Here is a 22,208-nt window from a genome sequence, read left to right on the forward strand (position 1 = left end):
CCCACTGCACATAGGCCCTGGGGGTTGACTTGGGTCCTCATTCCAGCATGTGATCAGGCCTTTTTACCATGAGAGAAAAAGAGAGACGTAAGACAGATAAGGTGTGTGTTTTCTTATATTACACCAGTTTAAGCTGTCAGGTTGTACTGGAACAAGGAAATTTTAGCCCCTGAAGTCCACAGGGCCTCCCAGCTCCCTGGTTAGCATTCCTCACGATGCCATTTGCTCTTTGTGTTTGAAGAAATCACTTCCAATCCAGCATGGTGGTGTATGACTATAATCCTAGCACTTGGTAGTTGAGGCAGGAGGATCAGTAGCTCAAGGTCATCCCCAGCTATGAGTTCAAGGCCAAACTGGGTTGCTTGAGACCCGGTCCAGAAAACATCTAAAAGCCCACTAAAACCAACAGTAAATTCATTCCAGTATTCCATTTTCCCTCTAGGAATAACAGTCAAATGAAGAAGCGGCCAACTTCTGCAGTGGGCTACAAGAGACCTATTAGCCAGTATGCTCGGGTTGCCATGGCAATGGGTTCCCATCCCAGATACAGGGTAAGAAGCTGGGAAGCAGAAGCCAGGGAAGGGAGAGAAAACCAAGGAGAAGGGATGCTTACAGCATGTGCTTCCTCTAAGTATCCCATCATCCTTGTGATACCCAAGATCCAGTGTGTCCGGAAGTCAGGTTACTGCTCACATCGATGTATCATTTTACCACAGGCTGAAAATATAATGTTTTTGGAGTTGGATGTTTCCCCACCCGCTATCTTTGAGATAGAATTTTCCCATGATCAAGAACAAGATCCACGGGTTCTACACATGGAGAGGCTCATGAGGTTGGACAGCTTTCTGGAAAGACCTTCCACGTCGAAAGTGCGAAAGTCAAGATCTTGGTTAGTACCACCATGGTGAAAGTGAGCCCTGGACTTTAGGATGCAGTGGGACTGCCTGGGTTGGTCAAAGCTGAAGAGGGTTTGAGTGGCAACCAAAAGAGAACGTGGGGCTGGATGGTGGTGGTGCATGCCTTTAATGCCAGCACTCGGGAGGCAGAGGCAGACGGATCTTTGTGAGTTCGAGGCCAGCCTGGGCTACAGAGCGAGTTCCAGGAAAGGCACAAAGCTACACAGAGAAACCCTGTCTTGAAAGAGAGAGAGAGAGGAAAAACCTCAAATTTCTGCCCTCTGGTTTCTAATCTCTCCTTTGATTTGTCTCCAGGTGCCAGAGTCCTCAGCGGCCCCCACCCGCCACAGCTCATGCCTCCACGGCCTCAGCTCCTCTGCACCCTGCAGCAGTGGTAGACCATGATTGACAGCCTTCAGTCAGGCTGCCCATGATACAGACTCCTAGGACAGGGCAGCCAACCCTGATTCATCGCATCTGATGCTTGGTGCGTGTGCGTGGTATGTATGCATGTGTGTGTGCGTGTGTGTATGTGTGTATACTAGTGTGTGTGAAGGGGTGAGAAACTGGCAGATGGTGCCTCTGCTGGTTTTCGGTGTCTCCTTTATTTAATTCATGTTATTTATTCATGGAGCTTGGTTAGTGAGGAGAGGTTCCCCTCGCCTGAGCTGCCTGGGCCTGCCATGGTCGCTGCATAGCCTCCTTCTTCTGACTGGGTAGACAGCTCAGTCAGGCCCCAAAGCTCCTCCTCATGTCAGCTGCCTCCAGAAGGAAAGATGGCTAGTGCCTGAGAAGACACTACTTCCTTTACCGTCCATTCCACAGTCTCCATCTTCTTGTCTGATGGTGAGCAGCCCGTGATGCTTTCTGGGGCTGGGAAACTGCTGGTGTCCGTTGAGGACAAGCGATAACCGAATAGCATTGGGCCTGCACTCCTGGTGGACTGAGCCTTGCACACCTCTTTCTGGGACCCACACTCTTCCAGCCTCCAGGGTTCTTTCCCAAGGACTTTCAGTAGCCTCACCGAGACTCATCCCGGGCTCTCCAGCCTTGGCAAGAACTCATGGCTTCCCCAACTCCACTTCATTACCAGCCCTCTCCACCCTTGAACTGGGAATTGTGAACCAAATGGTTGTGGCCACCATGAGACCTGCAGGAAACAGAGCGGTGTGGAAACAGCGTGGCCTGCCAGCACGGGAAATCGCTCTCAGGTCCCTTTGTTTCCGACTCCTCCACGAAGTTCCTTTGGTGAACAAACCGCCTGTCCTCAGGCGAGGTGTGGCTTCCTCCTGCCTTGGTCACTGGTCCCTGAAGCTGTCCCCTCTCAGTCCACAGTGGAAAGAAACAGTGTCATTCAGCTCCTTACTAAATGCAGATAGCAAAATCCTTCGCTCTTCCCCTCCGGCTAGTACAAGAAACACACCCGGGCACAATCTTTGCCAGATTTACCTATTACCCCTATTTCTTAGTCACATCTTGGGGGGACACTATTTTGTTGAAAAATTGATCCATTCTTTACTACTTGTGTGGACTGGCCCTTCCTCACCTTCCTCTGTGACAGCCCAAAATGTCTCCAGGTATTGCAAGTGATAAGTAAATTTCTATTTTAAAAAGTTAATTTTCATCGCCCTTTATTTTTTACATGCAAGATAAAACGTATTTTTTTAAGATTTATTTTTATTATTTTGAAACTATGTGTGTCTGTATATATGGATGCAGAGGCCTGGGACGTGGACTCCCCCCCCCCCCACTTGGAGCTGGAGTTACAGGTGGTTGTGAGTGCTGGGAATTGAACTCAGGTCTTCTGTAAGAGCTATATGTGCTCTTAATTGCTGAGCCATCTCTAGCTCCCCCCCCCCCCTCTCAAGGTAGGGCCTTTCTGTGTATCCCTGGCCTGCTACTAGTATCCACTTGCTATGTGGCCCACCCTTGCCTCAAATTTCAGGCACTCCTGCCATGGCTTTCCAGGTGCTGGGACTGTAGATGTGAGCTATGAAACCCAGTTTTTATTTTTAAAATGTTTTTTTATATATGCAATCCCACAAAGTTGCTTATAGTCACTCAGGTTGAGGCAGGAGAATTGCCAGTGAGGATAGCCCATTCTATATGAGGAAACTTTATTTCGGAAAAAAAAAAAAATCACAGCTGGAGGGATGGTTCCATAACCGATAGCACTTGATGCTCCTCCAGAGGGACCCAAGTTGAGTTCCCAGCATCCACCTTAGGCAGCTCCAGGGGATCCGGCGCCCTCTTCTGGCCTCTGCAGTGACTTGCACACACATGCACATACCCACCTACAGACACAGACCTACAAATAACTAAAGATTCAATACGGTTTCTTACATTCAGGTTTAAACTGAGTTGGTGGTGCATGCATACCTTTCATCCCAGCACCTGGGAGATGGAGGTAGACAGATCAGAAGTTTAAGATCTTCCTTGGCTCCATAGCAAAAAAAAAAGAGAGAGAAAATAAATAATAAATTTAAATATGTAAATTTAAGTTGAAATCATCCAGCTCTATTTATCCCACATCAAAGTTGGATTTCTTCCCTAATTTCTTTCCTGGTATGTCTCTAGGGAACACCCATGATCCTCTGTTTCTCTTGTTTTATTTTGCTTGGTTTCATTTTGAGACAGGGTCTCTCTATGTATCCCTGGCTGGATTGGAACTCACTGTGTACACCAGGCTGGCCTGAAACTTGCAGCCATTTTCCTGCCTCTGCCTCCAGAGTGCTGGGATTACAGGCGTGTGCCACTATGCCCAGCCCTCTATCTAAAGAAGTTGATGAGCACACCATTTCTCGGATTAGGAATTTCTGCCGTCAACATCGAACAGTTTACTGCTTAACTATTATTTATTGATTGAAAAATTGAGAAATTATCTTAATAGTAAGGATCATACTGCCAAATATGTTGATTTATTTTCAAGATGTATATTTTGGTGGGTTGTAAGGGGTAATTTCAGTGATGCGAGTGAACAGGAAGTTAGTATTTCAGGTGCTCTAATGTTGGAAGTCCCTTTCGCTGGCTTATGCGCAGGTCTGTCATTTATGTAACGCATGAAGCTGATAGATCTGTCGCAAGTTTTGTGTGTGGCAAAGGGCAGCGGGCCGTTCTCCTCTCTGGGAATTAAGCTCTTCTGAAACTAATCACGTTTCCCTCTGAGGATCACTTTCCTTTGTCTCTCTCTCTCTTTTTTTTTTCTTTTTGGTTTTTTGAGGCAGGGTTTTTCTGGGTAGTTTTTGGTGCCCATCCTGGTTCTCATTCTGTAGCCCAGGGCTGGCCTCGAACTCACAGAGATCCGCCTGCCTCTGCTTCCCGAGTGCAGGGATTACAGGCGTACACCACCACCTCCTGGCTGAGGATCACTTGCTTTAATTCCACTGTTGCGTTTTCTACTGTTCTGCTGGACTAGACCCTTAGGCCTCTCGGCTGTCTGTCCTTCAAGGAAATCTTAGTTTTCCAGCAGAGCCCTGTGATTATTTGACACTCAGGATTCGGATGAGAGGTTTAGCTGTATCTAGGGCAGGAGTTGTGTGTAGGAATCTCCCCCATGTGACCTGGGCAGCGAGGGACCTCTCCCTAACTGCTTTGTCATTTGTAGATGAAGCTGCATGTACCACCCCATTCATCACGTGGACACACTGACTCCACATTGTCTGTGCCACTTGTCCCTCACAGTCTTATAGCACAAAACACCCCACTTCAGCACCCCAGCCTGAGGGCTAGGCCCAAGGTGTGGTCAGAGGAGGAGCCCCTGCTTGTGGTATTGTATGTGTGCGTTTGTGTGTGTGTGTGTGTGTGTGTGTGTGTGTGTGTTTGTGCGTGTTTACCTGTGCAGGGGGCGCTACACTCAATGTAAGATACCCTAGGGACAGAGCCACCAGAGGTGGCTGGATCTCAGTCTGTCTCTCTCTTCCTTTTTTTTTTTTTTTCTTTTTCTTTTGATGTATGAGACATTTGATTGACAAAGTAAGGGCCTTAATTAGGACCAAATTTCCATGTCTGTTGCTATGGTCTTTAATGAAGTTACAAAATGGCCCATTCTTGTCACTCTGTACATATGACTGTCTGGGACATATGTACTATATAAATATATAAATATATCAATATATATAAACATGAGCCTCTGTGCCCGTGGTTTAGGATGGACCCTTTCTTTCTGTTAAGTTGAAATGCACCCTCGCACGGTGCTGCCGGCAGCCTGCGGGCCCCAGCCCTGTCGAGGTTAACACAGTTGACAATAAAGGAATGAGTGTCACTGCAGAGTCAACTGCCTGCTTCTCTTCCTTAGTCTCCTCCTCCTGCTCGCTTTTCATTTTTGCCTTCCTCTCGCTTCTTCAGCAAGGCTTTACAAGTATTTGGAGACTGCGTGCATCCATCAGAACGCTGGGGAAGAAATAATTGCCCGATGAAAAGCTTCTGTTGTGGCTGGGGGATGAGGTTGGCTGTCAGAGTGCTTGTGCCGCGTGTTCAAGGCACTGGGTGGTGGTGATATATCGTGTACCCTAATAAAGCTTGCCTTGAGGATCAGAGAAACAGAGCAAGCAAGCCACAGTCATCACCTATTACCTCACCAGCTCCACGAATCCTCTGAAATCCTCTGAGTCCTCACCCGAAAGGGTCTCAGCTGAACTGCCTTAGTTCCTGCTTCCTCTCGCCTTCTAGACCTTTCTCTGCCCTGCCGTCACTTCTTGGGATTAAAGGTGTGTGTGCTTCTCTGTACTGGGATTAAAGGTTTGAGCCACCACTGTCTGGCCTCTGTGTCTAATCTAGTGGCTGCTCTGTCCTCTGACCCTCAGGCAAGTTTATTAGGGTACACAATCTATCACCACACTCGGTTCCATCCCTGGCATGGAAGGAAAGAAGAAGATAATCAATATGCTAGGACTGGTAGGATTGCTCAGTGAGTGAAAGTGCCCGATGCCAAAGCTGGCAGCCTGACTGTATCCCCAAGGAGCCACACGGAGTGTGGAGAGAGAATCGATGCCTGCAAGTTACCCTCTGACCTCCACGTCGATGCTATGGCAAGGAATCTCACACCACACACTCGCACTATAAAATAAGGTCCAAATAGAGAGACTGTTTTAATTGGGAGAGGATATTGGGAGATGGCCCAGTCAGAAAAGGAACAAGAAGTTGAGTTGGGATCCCTAGCACCCACATAAAAGGCTAGATGTGATTCCAACAGTGTGGGAGTGGAGACAAGGAGTTCCTGAGCCTCACTAGTCAGCCTAATGGAATATGTGAGCCCAGGCTTAGGGAGGAACTCCTCTGTCTTTTAAATTGCCCATTTATGTCTCATCCACCTCTTTGTTGTTTGTTTTTATTTATTTTTGCTGGGTGTTGAGGCAAGCATTTGGAGATCAGAGGACAGCTGGCATGAGGTACCTCTCTCCTACTGTGTGAGCCTCAGGGATTGAACTCGGGTCGTCCGTCTTGTTGGCAAGCACCTTTACCCAGTCAGCCGTGTCACCAGCCTGAGATTGATTCTCAAAAAGAAAAAGAAAAGAACGAAAGAAAGAAGAAAACAGGGTGATTTAGGAAGACATTTTTGGCTTCTACATGCATGCACATATTGCCCTCACCACACACACAAGATGAAGGAGAGAGAGAGAGAGAGAGAGAGAGAGAGAGAGAGAGAGAGAGAGAGAGAATATGATTATATGAATTGATCTGCACAGTAGGTGGAAATGCTCCCATGGTATTTCTGTGTCCGGGTTGTTCACACTCCAGGATAGCAGCCTCCAGCCAGTTAATTCTGAGTTATTGGCTCACCACAGAATTGGTAGGGGATCCTCAGATTCGCTGTCGGGGGGTTGTCAGACAGAAATACATTGATAGAAAGTACACACATGGATGGATGTGTGGAGTGTGCTGATTCTAGTACTAAACTAGTTTCTGAGCTGGTGGAGAGAACACACAAGCACCATGCCTGAGGCCCTGGGTTCCCTTGACAGCCCACAAAACAAACATAAAGACCTAAGTCCCTCTGGAGTCCATCTTGGAGGGAATGAAAAGTAGTGACCCCAAACCTCACAAGGCAGAGAAACTAGTGACCAATGTGGGCGCTGAGGTTTTCTCAAAGGAATTTCTTACCCCCGGTGCTTCCAGCCCTCAAGCTCCCAGGCTTTTAGTCGAATGTCACCCTGGTGCTGGAGACATCTGCCAGGGTTTGCATTGGACACCTTGAATGATAAATAAATAAATAAATAAATAAATAAATAAATAAATAAATAAGAGCGGGGCAGTGGTATGCACACCTTTAATCCCAGCACTCGGGAGGCAGAACCAGGTGGATCTCTGTGAGTTCCAGGCTAGCCTGGGCTACAGAGTGAGTTCCAGGATAGGCACCAAAGCTACACAGGGAAATTCTGTCTTGAAAAACAAAAAACAAAACAACAAAAACCAAAAAACAACAACAACAAAAAAAGGAAGCCATGACTGCTCCTAGGTCCAGTGGAGGGTATTGATTCTAGATATTCGAGAAAACATAGGCAGTAACGGAGACATCTGGGGGAATCCAGAGTAAACACGACCCTGAGCCAGGAAGTGTGAGAAGGGAAGGGAGAGGAGCCTCCGACCAAGAGGGGTGCCTGGGCCAAGAGGCCGGCAGGGACAGTGGCAGAGCCAGAGTGGCTGAGTTATATAGTAGCCAGAGGAGTGTGGGGAGGTAACTGGAGAGTTAGGGGGTATGCCAGTCAGGAGGGCCCTGTAACGGGTAAAGACTGAGGGATGCTGGGAGAACTTGGCATCCAGAGTCCACTTTGATATGTTAATGGGCACATCTGCCGCTTGTCCTGGGTTTGAGACCATATACACTTAAACACACAAGTTCGAGTACTCCTCCCAGGTAGGAATTCCGCCACGTTCCTTCAGAAGCAAGTGAAAGACCCCCGGAGAGATCTCCCTTCAGGAGAGACCCCCGGCTCAATGAGCACGCAGCGACCACTGATCAGATGCAACAGCATGAGGTTTATTAAAACACAGGTACCTGGGGCAACCAAGCCTCTCGGAAGACCAGCTGGGTTGGTGGGATGGGTTTTTATAGCAAGAAGCGCGGGAAAGCATTAGTCAAAGGGTTCTGATTGGATAGTTTAAACAAGGCGCGAATGGTTACAAAGCTCTGATTGGACAATTCAAGTGAGGCGCGAATAGTCAAAGGGTTCTGATTGGATCGTTTAAACAAGGCGCGAATGGTTCTGATTGGACAATTCAAGTGAGGCGCGAATATATAAGCATAAATCAAATGGGGCGTGGATTCAGGCTCAGGGCGGTTTGTGGGTTTCCTTGGTAACCAGATATGTGTGCCGACTCAACCCCTATCTAGAATTCCAGCTGCTCTGGTTGCCTTCTAGCTGAATTCCTTTGTTCCCCTACGTGCCTCACAAGCTAGGGGGTTTGCACAACAGGGCAATGCTTATCGGCTATCTGGGCTGCGGTGGGGCCATTCTATTTCCTGGAACTGTCTTTTGTTCCCTTATAAGCCTTGCAAACATAGCATTCCTATAGGGGTGCCGGGGGGTCTTTCACAAGTTGGGGAAATGGGTAGTCTTACCTGTCCACCTAGTGATGGAGTGATCTTCCTCACCTCAAACTCGTATTTTTCCTCCTCAGCATGCTACTTCTCCTGCCCACGGGTACCGAGGACCACAATGGCTCCCTACATGAGTATGGTAGAAAATGTATCTGCCGGTAGCTTCCTGCTGGTGTGGTCCTGCCATGGGTGCCAGAGAGACAGAATCCCAGTCTTGGTGGGAACAGGACTGGCTGATGTGACATGTGGACAAGACCTACCCCCAAGAGTCACACTGCTGTAGCCATGTGAACGGGTGGTTGTGTAGTAGGAGGGATTAAGGTGTCCTCAGAAGTACATGATGGCTGAAGCCAGCTGCCCCTGAGTGAGGCTCAGTGGTGGTGTGTGCTTCGCTGAGGTTTGATGCTCAGCATTGGAAACAAACACATAAACAAGTGAGGAAGATGATGGATGTAGTGGAGGAGGTGAATAAGTGTGTGTGTGTGTGTGTGTGTGTGTGTGTGTGTGTGTGTGTCCACGATGCAGTCTAGCTTAAGAAAAGTTGAGGGTAGCCGGGTGGTGGTGGTGCACGCCTGCAGTCCCAGCACTCAGGAGGCAGAGGCAGATGGATCTATGTGAGTTCCAGGCCAGCCTGGTCTACAAAGTGAGTTCCAGGACAGCCTCCAAAGCTACAGAGAAACCCTGTCTTGAAAAAACCAAAAAAAAAAAAAAAAAAGAAAAGTTGAGGGCTGGAGAGATGGTTCAGTGGTTAAGAACACCTACTGCTCTTCCAGAGGTCCTGAGTTCAATTCCCAGTAACCACATGGTGGCTCACAACCACCTATGAGATCTGGTGCCCTCTTCTGGTCTGCAGGCATACATGCAGACAGAACACTGAATTTGTAATAAATAAATAAATTTTAAAAAAGATTGTATCATATATATACAAAAAACCAAACATCCCCTTCCCCCAAAGGAAGAAAGAAATATGTCAGAAAGCTATCTCGAGCTGGGAGATGGTTCAGAGGTAAACTGCTCGGACAAGCATGGGGATCTGAGTTTGAGTCTCAGCCCACATAAGAAATCAGGCATGGGCTGCATGCACCTGTAATACTGTAGTTGGGATTGGAGAAAGGGGGATCCCAGGGGACTTCCTAGCCAGCCGGTCCAGCCCATCAGTCAGCTCCAGGTTCAGCAAGACTGCATCTCAAACCGGAAAGGTGGAGAGTCATAGAAGGAAGAACCCTCCATCAACCTCTAGCCTCTATGGGTGTACGTCCACAGCTGCATACACACAAACCACACACACACACACACACACACACACACACACACACACACACACACACACACGAAGGCTATCTAGAGACTTACACAAAAACTGCATCATCAAGAAAGGATGATGAAGAAGCTGGGCGGTGGTGGAACACGCCTTTAATTCCAGCACTGGGGAGGCAAAGGCCGGCAGATCTCTGTGAGTTCGAGGCCAGCCTGGTTTACAGATCAAGATCCAGGAAAGGCTCAAAGGTGTCAGATCCCCTGGAGGTGGAGTTACAGGTGGTAGCTGCTCAGTATGTTGGGAACCGAATCTGAGGCCTCTTCAAGCACAACAAAGGCTCCTAACCACTGAGCCATCTCTCCAGCCCTGATGGAGAGCTCTTGGGAGTGAAAGGGACACTGTATGAGCAAGAGTTTGGTATAAACCTGGACAGCGAACAGTGGCAGGCCCAGCCTCCAAGCAGACAAATTGGGTCAGCAATGCCACTGATCACAGTCTGCTGCCCTGAAGGTTTTAGACTGTTTTAGGACTAGGTCCATCCGGAGACCCAAATGGGGAAGGCAGCTGAGAGGGAACCCCGTGATGGTGATGACATGTCTTATGTGCAAGTTCATCCTGTTCTGCTCACACCGACTTCATTCTGCTCCAAATCAATGCTCGCCTGCTCTCAGGATTTCCAAAGCTTAGAGAAGGATTTTTCGAGACAGGGTTTCTCTGTGTAGCTTTGTGCCTTTCCTGGAACTCGCTTTGTAGACCAGGCTAGCCCCAAACTCACAGAGATCTGCCTGTCTCTGCACCACCACCGCCCAGGCGAGAAGGATTTTTCTAAAGACATCAATGAGATGGAATGGCAGGACGTCTCGGGGTGAACTCCCCAATTACCATTTTATAAGGGAGAGAGCAACAGATGTGCTGTCCTAGACTTGTTCCCTGGTACCAAATGTTGTGAACTGACATTTCAGAATATCTTGGAAGGTTACCAGGATACATTTTCTGAACACTCAAAAAAAGATAAAAGAGAGGCCAGGAAGAGAGGCCAGGCCTGTTAGCAGCACACGACTTTAATCCCAGCACTCAAGAGGCAGAGGCTGGTGGATCTCTGTGAGTTCAAGGGTAGCTTGATCTACAAAGTGAATTCCAGGACAGAGCAGGGCTAGATAGTGAAATCCTATCTCAAAAAAATTAATCAATCAGTGTATTAATTAATTAATAAATAAAAATATTAGAGGTATGGAGGACTAGGTAGATAGCATAGTCACTCAAGTGCTTGCCACACAAGCGCAAAAACTTGAGCTCAATTCTCAGCACTCACATAAACAAACCAGGTGAGGTGGCCTGTGTTTATAATCCCAGTGCTGGGGCAGCTGAGACAGCGTATCCTTGGGGCTTGCTGGCTAACCAGCCTAGCCTAATCAGCAAGCTTCAGGGCAATGAGGGACTCAGTTCAAAAACAAGGTGATGGCACCTCGGATCTCTACAGGAACACACACATAAGCATATACCTACCTGCATGCACACACAAAGATAAAGGGCTATTTCCTGTAGTCCTAACATTCAGGAGATGAAGGCAGGAGAGTGAAGCAATCCTGGGCCACATAGCCCAATCTAAGCCACCCTGACCTCCATGACAAAACTGTCTCCAAAGGGAAAAAAAGGAAGTTTTGTAGACACACAAAGATGAGACAAGTTCTTGTATTTGGAGTAAAGGACGTGGGTCTACCAGAGACTGAATAGATTTACTTCCAGTTTATTAGACCACACGATCAAAACTTAGAGCATTTTGGATCAGGTGTGCAAAGACACTCAGGTTACAAATATCCAAATGCACAAATTCACTTTAAAAGAAAGCCTTAAGTAGGCTGGAGAGATGGCTCAGAGGGTAAGAGTACTGGCTGCTCTTCCAGAGGTCCTGAGTTCAATTCCCAGCAACCACATGGTGGCTCGCAACCATCAATAATGAGATCTGGTGCCCTCTTCTGGCCTATAGGCACACATGCAGGCAGAACACTGTATACATAATAAATAAGTCTTAAGAAAAAAACCCTCTTTTTTAGGGAAACAGTCTATGCAGACTGCTTGCCTAGCATCATAAACCTAGGTTTGAACATCAGAAAGAAGTTCAAGGTCATTCTTTGCTACAAAGTGAGTTCAAGGGTGTCCTGAGACTATGTAAAACAAAACAAAACAACAACAACAAAAACAACAACAAAAACCAGGCAGCAACAATGAAAACAAATAAAACAAAAAGAAGAAAGGAAGAAAGACCTTTAAGTCAGGGATAGTGGCCCATGCCTTTAGTTCCAGCGCTTGGGAGGCAGAGGCAGGAGAATCTCTGAGTTTAAGGCCAATTATTGAATTCACTGGTCTATACAGAGAATTCCAGGACAGCTAAAGCTATAGAGTAAGACCCTGTCCCCCACCCCCACCCCCAAAATCAAGCAAACAACAAGAGCAAAAACAAACAAACTCAAACCAACAATCCTTTCATCTTAAATCAAAGATTAGAAGACACGGTGTATGACTAAGGGATTTTTGTATATGATTTTTATCGTTTTATTAAGTGTGTGTGTGTGTGTGTATACACGTGCCCATTCCACAGCATGCATCTGATCAGAGGACAACTTGCAGGAGTCAGTCTTCTCCGCCCATCGTATGGATTCCGGGACTGAACCCAGGTCAACGGTCTTGGTGGCAAGCACCTGTACTTCTTGATCATCCCTCCTGCCCCACCTGGTCTATTATTTGTCTCTCCTCTAGGTTGCCAGCTGTAGCCAGAGTAAACAAATTGGCTTCATTTTCCTTATTCCGATATATTCTGCCTCTTATGATAGGTAGTTAATTTTTTAGTATCCACATCAGAAACTTCCGTTCATGTTATTTACCCTTGGAACGATATCTACCATGCCAGCCTGTTCCAGTTTAAATTCATGACTGCACAGCTCAGGATGGCTCTCTATGTTGTCAAGCAACCTTGCTACACTCTCCCTGTATGCTTTCTCCTGTTCTCCAAGACAACTGTGTCGTACATTCTCTGTTCTCTGCAAAACCCATCTTCTCTGCTTCCTCAGGCCCGCCCCTCTTTATTAGCTCTTCCCAGATCCTCCCTCCCTGTTGCCCCCTTGACTCTTTTCTAAAAGGTTCTCTCTGTTCCATGCACACAGGGACTCTCTGCTCTGCTGCAGGACCTTTGCAAGTCCCCATCCCTCTACCCCAGTGGTTCTCAATTTTCCTAATGCTGTGACCCTCTAATACAGTTCCTCGTGTTGTGGTGACCCCCTCATCTGTAAAACTGTTTTCATTGCTACTTCATAACTGTAATTGTGCTACTGTTGTGAATCATAATGTAAACATTTTTGGAGATAGAGATTTGTCAAAGGGATTTCTACCCACAGGCTGAGAACCGCTGAAATGTCTTCATGGATAGAATCTAGCTGGAATGTTCCATGCCTTGCTCTTTTTCTAGTTCTTTGCCTTCTCTGTCTTCTTCCTAAACCTGATGTCAAGTTCTGAGTGGTTTTCTTTGTGATTTATACATGCTCACACCCAGTCACACTCTAGCATATTACCTAGTGGGGTTTTGAGTTTGATTTTTAAAAAAATCTCTCTCTCTCTCTCTCTCTCTCTCTCTCTCTCTCTCTCTCTCTCTCTCTGTGTGTGTGTGTGTGTGTGTGTGTGTGTTTTCCAAATGCATGTGGATGACCAGAGAGGCTTGTAGAGGGCATCAGAACCCCTGGAACTGGAGTTGTAGATAGTTGTTGGTTGCCATTTAGGCACTGGAAAGTGAACCTGGGTCCTCTGGAAGAGCAGCCAGTGCTCTTAATGCCCAGCCACGTCTCCAGCCCTTGTTATTAGTTTTTGAGGAAGGGCCTCAATGTGGCCCAGGCTGGCCTCATGTGTACTTGGTATGTGGCTGAGGCTGGCTTTCACCTCCCAACACTACCGCATCCGGCATCACACATGTGGTTCTTCAACATCAGTTCTCCTACTGCCTCTTCTCTTAATTACTCCCCCGTGTTCATTCGAGTAAAGTTTCATGGCTATAGAGCTTTGTGCATCTGGCATATTTCTGAATTCTTAATATTTAAATCACAGTCTTTCACAAAATAACCCGTAAGCACTCTCTTTTTTCTTTTCTTTCTTTTTTCTTCCTCCCTCCCACCCTCTCCTCCTCCTCCTCCTCCTCTCCTCCTCCTCCACCTCCTTCTTCTTTTTGGTTTTTCAAGACAGGGTTTCACTGTGTAGCCCTGGCTGTCCTGGAACTTACTTGGTAGACCAGGATGTAGGCAAAGTTTCTCTCCACCTACCTGTTCCCAAATACCCAGCTGCCACTTCCCAAATAATTGACTCAGAGGCTTAATATTACTTATAAATGCTCAACCCGTAGCTGAGGCTTATTCCTAACTAGCTCTTACACTTAAATTACCCCATAATTCTTGTCTATGTTTAGCCACGTGGCTTGGTACCTTTTCTCAGTACAACATTCTCATCTTGCTTCCTCTGCATCTGGCTGGCAACTCCTGACTCTGCCTTTCCTCTTCCCAGAATTCTCCTAGTCTGGTCACCCTGCCTATACTGCCTGCCTGGCTACTGGCCAATCAGCGTTTTATTAAACCAAGTGACAAATCTCTGCAGTGTATGAGAGCATTATCTCACAACACTAATGTGTCCTTAAACTCACAGAAATCTGCCTGCCTTTGGCCTCAGAATGCTAGGATTAAAGGCAGGGCCACCACCACCTGGCTTCTTTCTTCTTCTTCTTCTTTTTTTTTTAATTTTTACAAATTTTATTTTAAGGTTGGGCGGTGGTGGTGCACGCCTTTAATCCCAGCACTGGGGAGGCAGAACCAGGCAAATCTTTGTGAGTTTGAGGCCAGCCTGGGCTACAGAGTGAGTTCCAGGAAAGGTGCAAAGCTACACAGAGAAACCCTGTCTCAAAAAACCAAAAATAAATAAATTAATAAAATAAAATAAAATCCCAAAAGAAATCTGGGAAGCAGAGACAGGAAGATCTCTGTAAGTTCAAGGCCAGCCTGGTCTACAAAGTCAGTTCCAGGATAGCCAGGGCTGCTACACAGAGAAATCCTGTCTTGAGAAGCCAAATAATAATAAATAAATAGATAGCTAGACAGATAAATAGATAGGTAGAGAAAGATAGATAGATAAAATAATTAATTAATTAAAAAGGTGCAAAAATGCTGCTCCTCACACAACACAGACCTGCAGGACTGAGAAAGGCCACACATGCATGTAATTAGAAATATTTTTAACTTTTTAAAAAGGGGGAGGGGGTCCTTACACATCCAAGACTTACAGAACCAGGGAAGGTCACGGCAGTCTAGGGAGTCTCCAGGAAAGGACTTACAACCTCCCATCTCCCACACACCAGAACCCCAAGAACACTGAGGCTGCAGAGACCAAGGCACTCACTGTGCCCCTCCACTACACAGCACCAAAGGAACCCTCTGGAACCAGAGGGATCTGGGAACTTCACCATTCAGTGAAACTGTGCCGGCAAACCCCCAGGGGTATATAATGCATGACGTTTTTTGCTTCTGTTTGGATCCTGCTCAGTTGGCTCTGTGTTTCTCCACCCGGGTTGCCGTAAGGCATTCTTCACTGTGCTCATTAGTCATGGCTGACACACTCCCTTCTTAGTCCCCATCTTTCTTCATTCTTATTCCTGACTCTTTCTACTTTGGAATTGTAACCTCCCATAGTTTTCAGTCTTTAAAATCTGATGACCCTGACAGCCCCCCAACACCCCCACCCCCCAGTTTACCCACCTTGATTTTTCTGTTATAAATGTAACCCTTCACCCTTATCCTTTCCCTTCCTCCCTTCTTCACACTCCTAATCTTATTAACTAAAATCCAGTGTACTCCTAAGGATTCTGGTGGTTGGTTCTCCAACGGTTATTGAAGTATAAGGGGCCACAGTTATTAATTGGCTAGTATAACAAATGCTGCAACTTTTAATAATAACTCTGAAGAATAATGGTCTTCATCCCCCAATGAAAAGATACAGACTAGAGACTGGAGAGAAAGCTCCAATGTTAAGAGCACTTGGAGCTCTTCCAATGACCAGAGTTTGGTTCCCAGCGCCTGCACTGGAGAGCTCGCAGCTGCCTATAACTCCAGCTCCAGGGGGATCAGTTGGCATCCTCAAGGACTATAATGCATGTGGCATACATACACATACAAAATAGAAAATAAAGACACAGACTGGCACATTGGAAGAAGCAGGAGGTAACTCAAGGCCAAAAGGATAAATGCCACATGTTCTCTCTCCTATTTGGGGCATGGCTTGGAATTTTTAGATCTGTGTTCTAGGGCTGAGGAAGCTAGGAAGGGAAGAAAGAGGTCTTAAGAGGTGAGGAGGTAGGGAATCAGAAGGGACAATCAAGAGGGTAATACTCAGGGTTAAGAGTTTAAGCAGGGATGGAACGAGAGGAAAGAGGTGAGAGGTAGTGTGGGTGGATTAACCAAAACTAAGGCTATGTGGAAAACCCATATTGGAACCAACTGCTTTGTAAACTAATTTCAAAAATATAATTTCGGGCTGGAGAGAAGGCTCAGCAGTTAAGAGCACTAGCTGTTCTTCCAGAGATCCTGAGTTCAATTCCCAGCAACCACATGGTGGCTCACAACCATCTGTAATGAGATCTGGTGCCCTCTTGTGGCCTGCAGGCATACGTGCAGACAGAATACTGTATACATTATATATATATTTATAAAATAAAAAATGTAATTTCACTGAGCGTGGTGGCACATGTCTTTAGTCCCAGCACCTGGGATGCAGAGGCCAGCCTGTGAATTCGAGGCCAGCCCGGTCTACATAGTAAGTTCCAGGCCAACCAGTGCTACTCAGTAGCAAAAAAACCTGAGTTTGAGCACAGGTCCCACATAGGTGGATAAGCTTCCCCTAGAAGACATGGGTTATTTAATGAAAGTCCCAGTGCCAGGTGTAGGCTACCTGCTTATGAGTTTCTAGCAGGTAGGCCCCAACACAAGCTGTGTTTTTAGACTTAGTTACTCACCAGAACTAGAACTTCCTGACGATACATGCCTTGGTTGCAGGAAATAGAAAAATCAAGCTGGAATTGACCTGAAAACTTCTTCCCTCCTGGCTGGTTTGGTTTTGGGGGAGTGGGAGTTGTTTGGTTGTTTGGTTAGGGCTTTTTGTTGGTTTTGTTTTGGTTTTTGGTTTTTCGAGACAGGGTTTCTCCATGTAGTTTTGGTACCTGTCCTGAATCTTTCTCTGTAAATCAGGCTGGCCTCAAACTCACAGAGATCTGCCTGGTTCTGCCTCCTGAGTGCTGGGACTAAAGGCATGCACCACCTCAGGGCTTTTTGTTATTGCTTGTTGTTTTGTTTTGTTTTAGTTCTTTGAGATTCGGTCTCTCTATGGACTGACTAGCCCTGGCTGTCCTGAAACGGTCTATATAGACCAGGCTGGCCTTGAACTCACAGAGATCCTCTTGCCTCTCTGCCACCTGAGTGCTGGGATTCAAGGTGTGTGCCACCACCCCTGGCCTCTGGCTAGCTTTCCTTAATTTTTGCCTTTTAAATTATTATTGTTACGTGCATATATGTGTATGCATATGTATGTGCACAAATATATATAAACCTGCCAACTCTATTTTATTGTTTGTATGTATAGATTGTATTTATTTATTTATTTATTTATTATGCATACAGTGTTCTGCCTGCATCTCTACAGGCCGGAAGAGGGCACCTGATCTCATTACAGATGGTTGTAAACCATCATGTGGCTGCTGGGAATTGAACTCAGGACCTCTGAAAGAACAGTTAGTGCTCTTAACCTCTGAGCCATCTCTCCAGCCCCATATGTATAGATTTTCAAGGCTGACAATTCGGGACAACCAATAAGGGAGCTCATGCTTGGGAGGAGCTAATTCTTTACCCAGAAGTCATTAATTAGTTGCCTGTAGCTCATTGTCTATTGGTGGGACCCCGAGATCCAACATTAACGTCCATTGATATTTCTATTGTTTCAGCTTGTGCAGCCATGTCTAGGAGAGACTCTTTCTCATCAGGCTTCCGGGTATTTTGGCTCTTACCATCTTTCTGCCCTTTTTTGTGATGTTTCTGAACCATAGATGCAGACGCTGTAATGTAGATGTATCTGCATGCTCAATATGATATTACATTCATCACAGCATCAAAACATTAGATATACTCTACACGCTCATCACAAGAGAATGCCAAGTGCTGTACGTGTGAACACTGAGGCAACTTTCTCTTCTCCCACGTCTCCCTCTGCACGTCATAGACGAGTGCAAACGCAAATCATGAAACCAGCTACAAGAATTGTGAACACAGTTCAAAGCTCACCACCAAATTCCCAAACTCACCACTAGGAAGTCTGAGTGGCACCAGGAGCTCCCTACTCCAGAGGACCACCCCGCGAAGGGCTTTCTGGGAACTGCAGAGTTGCCTGCCTTCCTGCTAGAGTCCAGCCTGCAAAGCGCAAAGCGCAAAGCGTGCCGGGAAGTCGGGATTCCCAGGGGTCAGGCTCGCCCTGCATTGCAGGGAGGAGGGGCTGCGTGCTGGTTGCCTTGGCAACTGCTCACGTGGGCAACGGGCGTGAGCGGTCGGTTAAGGGCGGTAAACCAGCAGCCTATTCTCTAGAGGCCGCTGCATCCCGGGTTGGGAGGATTGCTTAGGGGACCCTGGGAGGAGCAGAGCCAGGGAGGGAAGCCGGTCACTCGGGAAGACTGGGGATGGAGACTCCCGCTGAGCCTGCACCTCGGGCTTTTTCTGAGAGCCTGGTCTCAGGCTGGGCATCCTTTGGAAGGAGCAATGCAGATCCCTGGAGATGGGGAAAGGAAGGGGGTTTGGGGGAGGACAGAGATTGGGGAAACCGTTGGCAAAGCTTGAACAGTGCTCATCCTCCTCCCCTAGAGCTGTAAACAGTGTTTTTGGCAGCCCGATATTTATGTGCACGATGGGATTGGGAAAGAGCAGAAAAGGGGTTGGAGGAGAAAACAAACAAAAGCTCTTTGGACTGAAATCAAGGGTCCAGCTCTGAAGCATCGGGGAGTCAGGAGGTTTTCTCCAGTGGCTGGAAGTTTCCTCCCTCTTTAACAATCTCACTGAAATTTACCTCTCGCTGTGGGATTTGCCTCTGGGAAGACGGGAAAAGATGGCCAGATGCCAATGGGAGATAAAAAGATAACCAATGGGAGATAAAAAGATAAAAAGACACTACTGATAGAAGGCTTGCCTAGCAAGCACAAGGTCCTGGGTTCGATGCACAGCTCCACATTAAAAAAAAAAAAAAGACACCACTGAGGCGCAGTCTAGACCCACACAGGGCTTCTTGAAGTGTGCCCTTGGCTTTATTGGAAGCACCCCAATCCCACTACAGGACTGGGACCCCCGCTCCCCATCTTGATGTTCATGCTTTGTACATCTTTTGTCAGGGCACCTTGGGGAACCAGCCATGCAGTTACATGACTGTCTCCTTCTGGGAACACCCTAATAGAGAAGTCACTGAGCTCCTCAAGTTTCCTAAGGTTGCTTTGTTATCCCCCAAATAATCACTGTTATTCCCTTCCCGGGATTATTTCAGAGACCTAGTGACATACTGAGAGCGTTTTAGACTCTGATTTGGGGATCAGTTCCCACTCACAGGGTTTTGAGAACCACTGTGGAGAGAAGTGCTTTGAAAGGCAACTTGTGGTCACAGCCTGCTGCTTCCATCTCCTCCTCCTCCTCCTCCTTCTCCTCCTCCTCCTCCTCCTCCTCCTCCTCCTCCTCCTCCTCCTCCTCCTCCTCCTCCATTTGCCAAGCGGGATTCATCAGCTAGAGAGGGTGCCTGTCTCTATACCCTCTACAAGCCAAAGTGCCTTTAATCCATGCTCCAAGATTTGAAACAAGGGTCTGTCGTTTACTGGTTGAGTGGACTTGGGCAAGTCATTTCAGTTCTTTCCTGCTTGAACAGAGCCAAGAGGTCCTTTGCACGAAACCCTATTATCCAAGGCATTTCTGGTTCTTCTCAGAGGGTGACAGCTGATGTCAGGGACAGGGAAGGAAACCATGGATCTGACAGCTGTTTTTTGTCACCCATTCAGAAGGCCTTAGAAAGCACACCATCTCATGTCAGGCTGTATCCCTTTCAACACCGTCACCTCAGCATTGGCTTTAGTTTCCTTATCTGTGACTGAAGGATTATGATTCATAAGAATCAGTAAGCTTCTGGAAAGTTATGTTATTTTAACAATTTAAATGTCGTTAAATGGATAGTCATGTAGAAAGTAGCATATAGCATAGTGTTAGGGCAGCGAGCCATCCGTGTTGGGGGCTAAGCCAGTGATAGCACTAAGTGGAGAACTTGAGTGTGGGAGTCTTGAGTGAAAAGGAGGCTGAAGAGAAAAACCAGAGCGCTCAACACCTGTAACAATTTCTCAATAGAGGCTTAGAAATCACATACTTTAAAAAGCTGAAAAATTCCAGGGAGGGAAAAAAACCCAGACATTTTTCTAATATGCCAGACACAATTTGAATATTCCTTTAAGATATTCCTCTTGGGGGTGGGAGTGCGGAGCTATACAGACTATTCGATTTCTCTTAACTGCATCAGTGATTTTGTAGTGTTTCCCACAGTGAAGAGACAAAATTCTGTTTTTTCCTTGACAGTAGGTATGTCCTTGTAGCGATTTATGCAGGTAGGTAACTCCAGTAATTTAGTGAAGATGACAAAGTATATAGATGTTATACTGTGTTGCCTTCAATACAGTCACCTCAGCATTGGCCTTGGCCTCAGCTCCCTTGTGTGTGACTGGAGGATTGTGATCCATAAGAAGTATGCGGCCGCTCAGTTCTCAATAGCTGAGGAAATATATCCACTTGTGCTTCCTCGGACTGCCCAGGCACATGACTCCCTGAGCTTCCTCCCCAAGCTACTAACTACTGTCACGTTCCTATAGGACCCTACTCCTAGGAAGTGGGTGGACCATCCACCCACACAAGGACCCTAGATAAAAGCCAACCACCACACAGCCCCGGAAGTACTGTGAGGAACTGGCAAGTACAGAGCCTATTGGGCTCCCAGGAAGCCCATCATGCACGCACAAGCACCTCCAAAGGATTTTTCACAGGAATTATGTCACTCCAGAAAGACTCAGCTCCGCTTCTACATTACTGTTTGCCCCTGGCAGAAAGTCTTGGCCCCTTTCCTCCAGGGCAGGCTGTAAGTGGTGATCTCAATGTATGCTCACTTCCTCCTTGCTTGCTAACCCAAGTGCTTGTCTTTTACGATATATTCCTCTAGATTTTGTCTCTTGGGGTCTCTCACGGTGACAGATAGCAAAAACAATCAATCCTGCTCGGTCTCAGGCTCTGGTCTCCCCTCAGGAGGTGGCAGCCATTGGTCAACCAATGCCAGCTACTTCTCTCCTCCATGGGTCTGCTGTCCTCTCAAGAGGCCTTTACTGGGCCTTCCTCAAGTTATTAAAAAAAAAAAACAAAAAACCTAGGGTCTCAAGCTGTCCTCACACATGCCAAGTCTTCCGAAGGGTTAATGATGCCCTTCCGTCCTTAGATTTCCCCAGTCTCCAGGCCATTTGTAGGAAGACTTCTGGGTCTTGGTGGGACTGTCTGCCATGTTGACTGGCCACCAGCTCAAGGCTATTCTTCAGCCTTTGTCAGACGCTGCTTCTCCTCCTGCCTCTCCAGTTGGCGTGTCCACCCTTGTCCAGTCTCATTTAGCCCCTTCATCTCTGACCTCCTGCCTCCTGACCCCTCACCTTTAAAGCTCTTTATCCATAACGGATCTCTTTTCCTCCGTTCCTACTACCTCACTCCTGAGAAGATGTCTGCAGCATGTTTTCTCAGCCATCCCAGTTCCTTCTGGGTCTCCCAAGAGAACATGCACCCGATATGACTTCTCCGTATGAGTAAATGATTCATATGGCCTCTCTGCAAACTTTGGGATGTGCACTGATAGCAATGAGTTATTTCTCAATCTCAACATGCAAAATGCTCTGCCTTGAAACCTGAAACAGAGTCCCAAAATGTGCATAGTACTAAGTTAAGTACCAGGTAACAGGTGAAAGGTAAACCATTTATTGAGTTAGCAAGAGGTACCAAAACTCGACCTGTAAAACTGGGCTGTAAAAATAGGGCCAGGTGGCAAGGTATAAAATCTAACTCATTTCTGAGGACAAAGCCTCAAGAAATGGAAATGGAAGACTGGGAATCAGGCCTGCAGTTACAAGATCTAAAATCTTCAAGGACAATCATGGGTATAAAGGTCCATGATGTCATGTCTGTATAGTTTGTTCACATTAGAAAAAAGCAACAGGGCAGCCTTGGTGTGCTCAGTAAGACAGATTCCAAAGACTCTGAGCACCATGAATTTTGTCAGTTTCACTCTGTATCACAAAGTGGCTTTGGAAGTAATCAGGATGAAAAATGGGCTAAATCAAGCCTCAAAAATATCTTTGGCTTAAAATAGAAGGAAACCACTAATGAACTTAAAACACAAAACACAA

At 46.7% G+C, this 22,208-nt stretch overlaps 1 protein-coding gene and 1 long non-coding RNA gene across 5 annotated transcripts in view; one reads left to right on the forward strand and one right to left on the reverse strand.

The window, feature by feature from the left end:
• Kif3c (kinesin family member 3C) overlaps nt 1-2,514 on the forward strand; it is a 42,665-nt gene extending 40,151 nt beyond the window's left edge. Inside the window, exons 6-8 of the mRNA XM_036170363.1 lie at nt 443-551; nt 717-889; nt 1,212-2,514. Of these exons, the coding sequence (XP_036026256.1) occupies nt 443-551; nt 717-889; nt 1,212-1,305 (376 nt within the window). The 3' untranslated portion in view covers nt 1,306-2,514. The remainder of the gene's footprint in view (nt 1-442; nt 552-716; nt 890-1,211) is intronic.
• A 792-nt stretch (nt 2,515-3,306) lies between these two features.
• On the reverse strand, nt 3,307-18,166 carry LOC118571393. Of its 4 annotated transcripts, none has more exons than XR_004943361.1 (4): nt 18,066-18,166; nt 6,996-7,084; nt 6,288-6,388; nt 3,307-3,336 (listed from the first exon to the last, which is right to left on the reverse strand). It is a non-coding gene; the product is annotated as an uncharacterized LOC118571393 (long non-coding RNA). The 4 variants fall into 4 exon arrangements; XR_004943362.1 differs by lacking the exon at nt 3,307-3,336 and adding an exon at nt 4,215-5,285; XR_004943363.1 differs by lacking the exon at nt 3,307-3,336 and having other exon boundaries at nt 5,681-6,376.
• Between the last annotated feature and the right edge of the window lie 4,042 nt (nt 18,167-22,208).

The sequence above is a fragment of the Onychomys torridus genome, chromosome 21 (assembly GCF_903995425.1).
Source record: "Onychomys torridus chromosome 21, mOncTor1.1, whole genome shotgun sequence".
In the NCBI taxonomy this organism is placed as follows: Eukaryota; Metazoa; Chordata; class Mammalia; order Rodentia; family Cricetidae; genus Onychomys; species Onychomys torridus.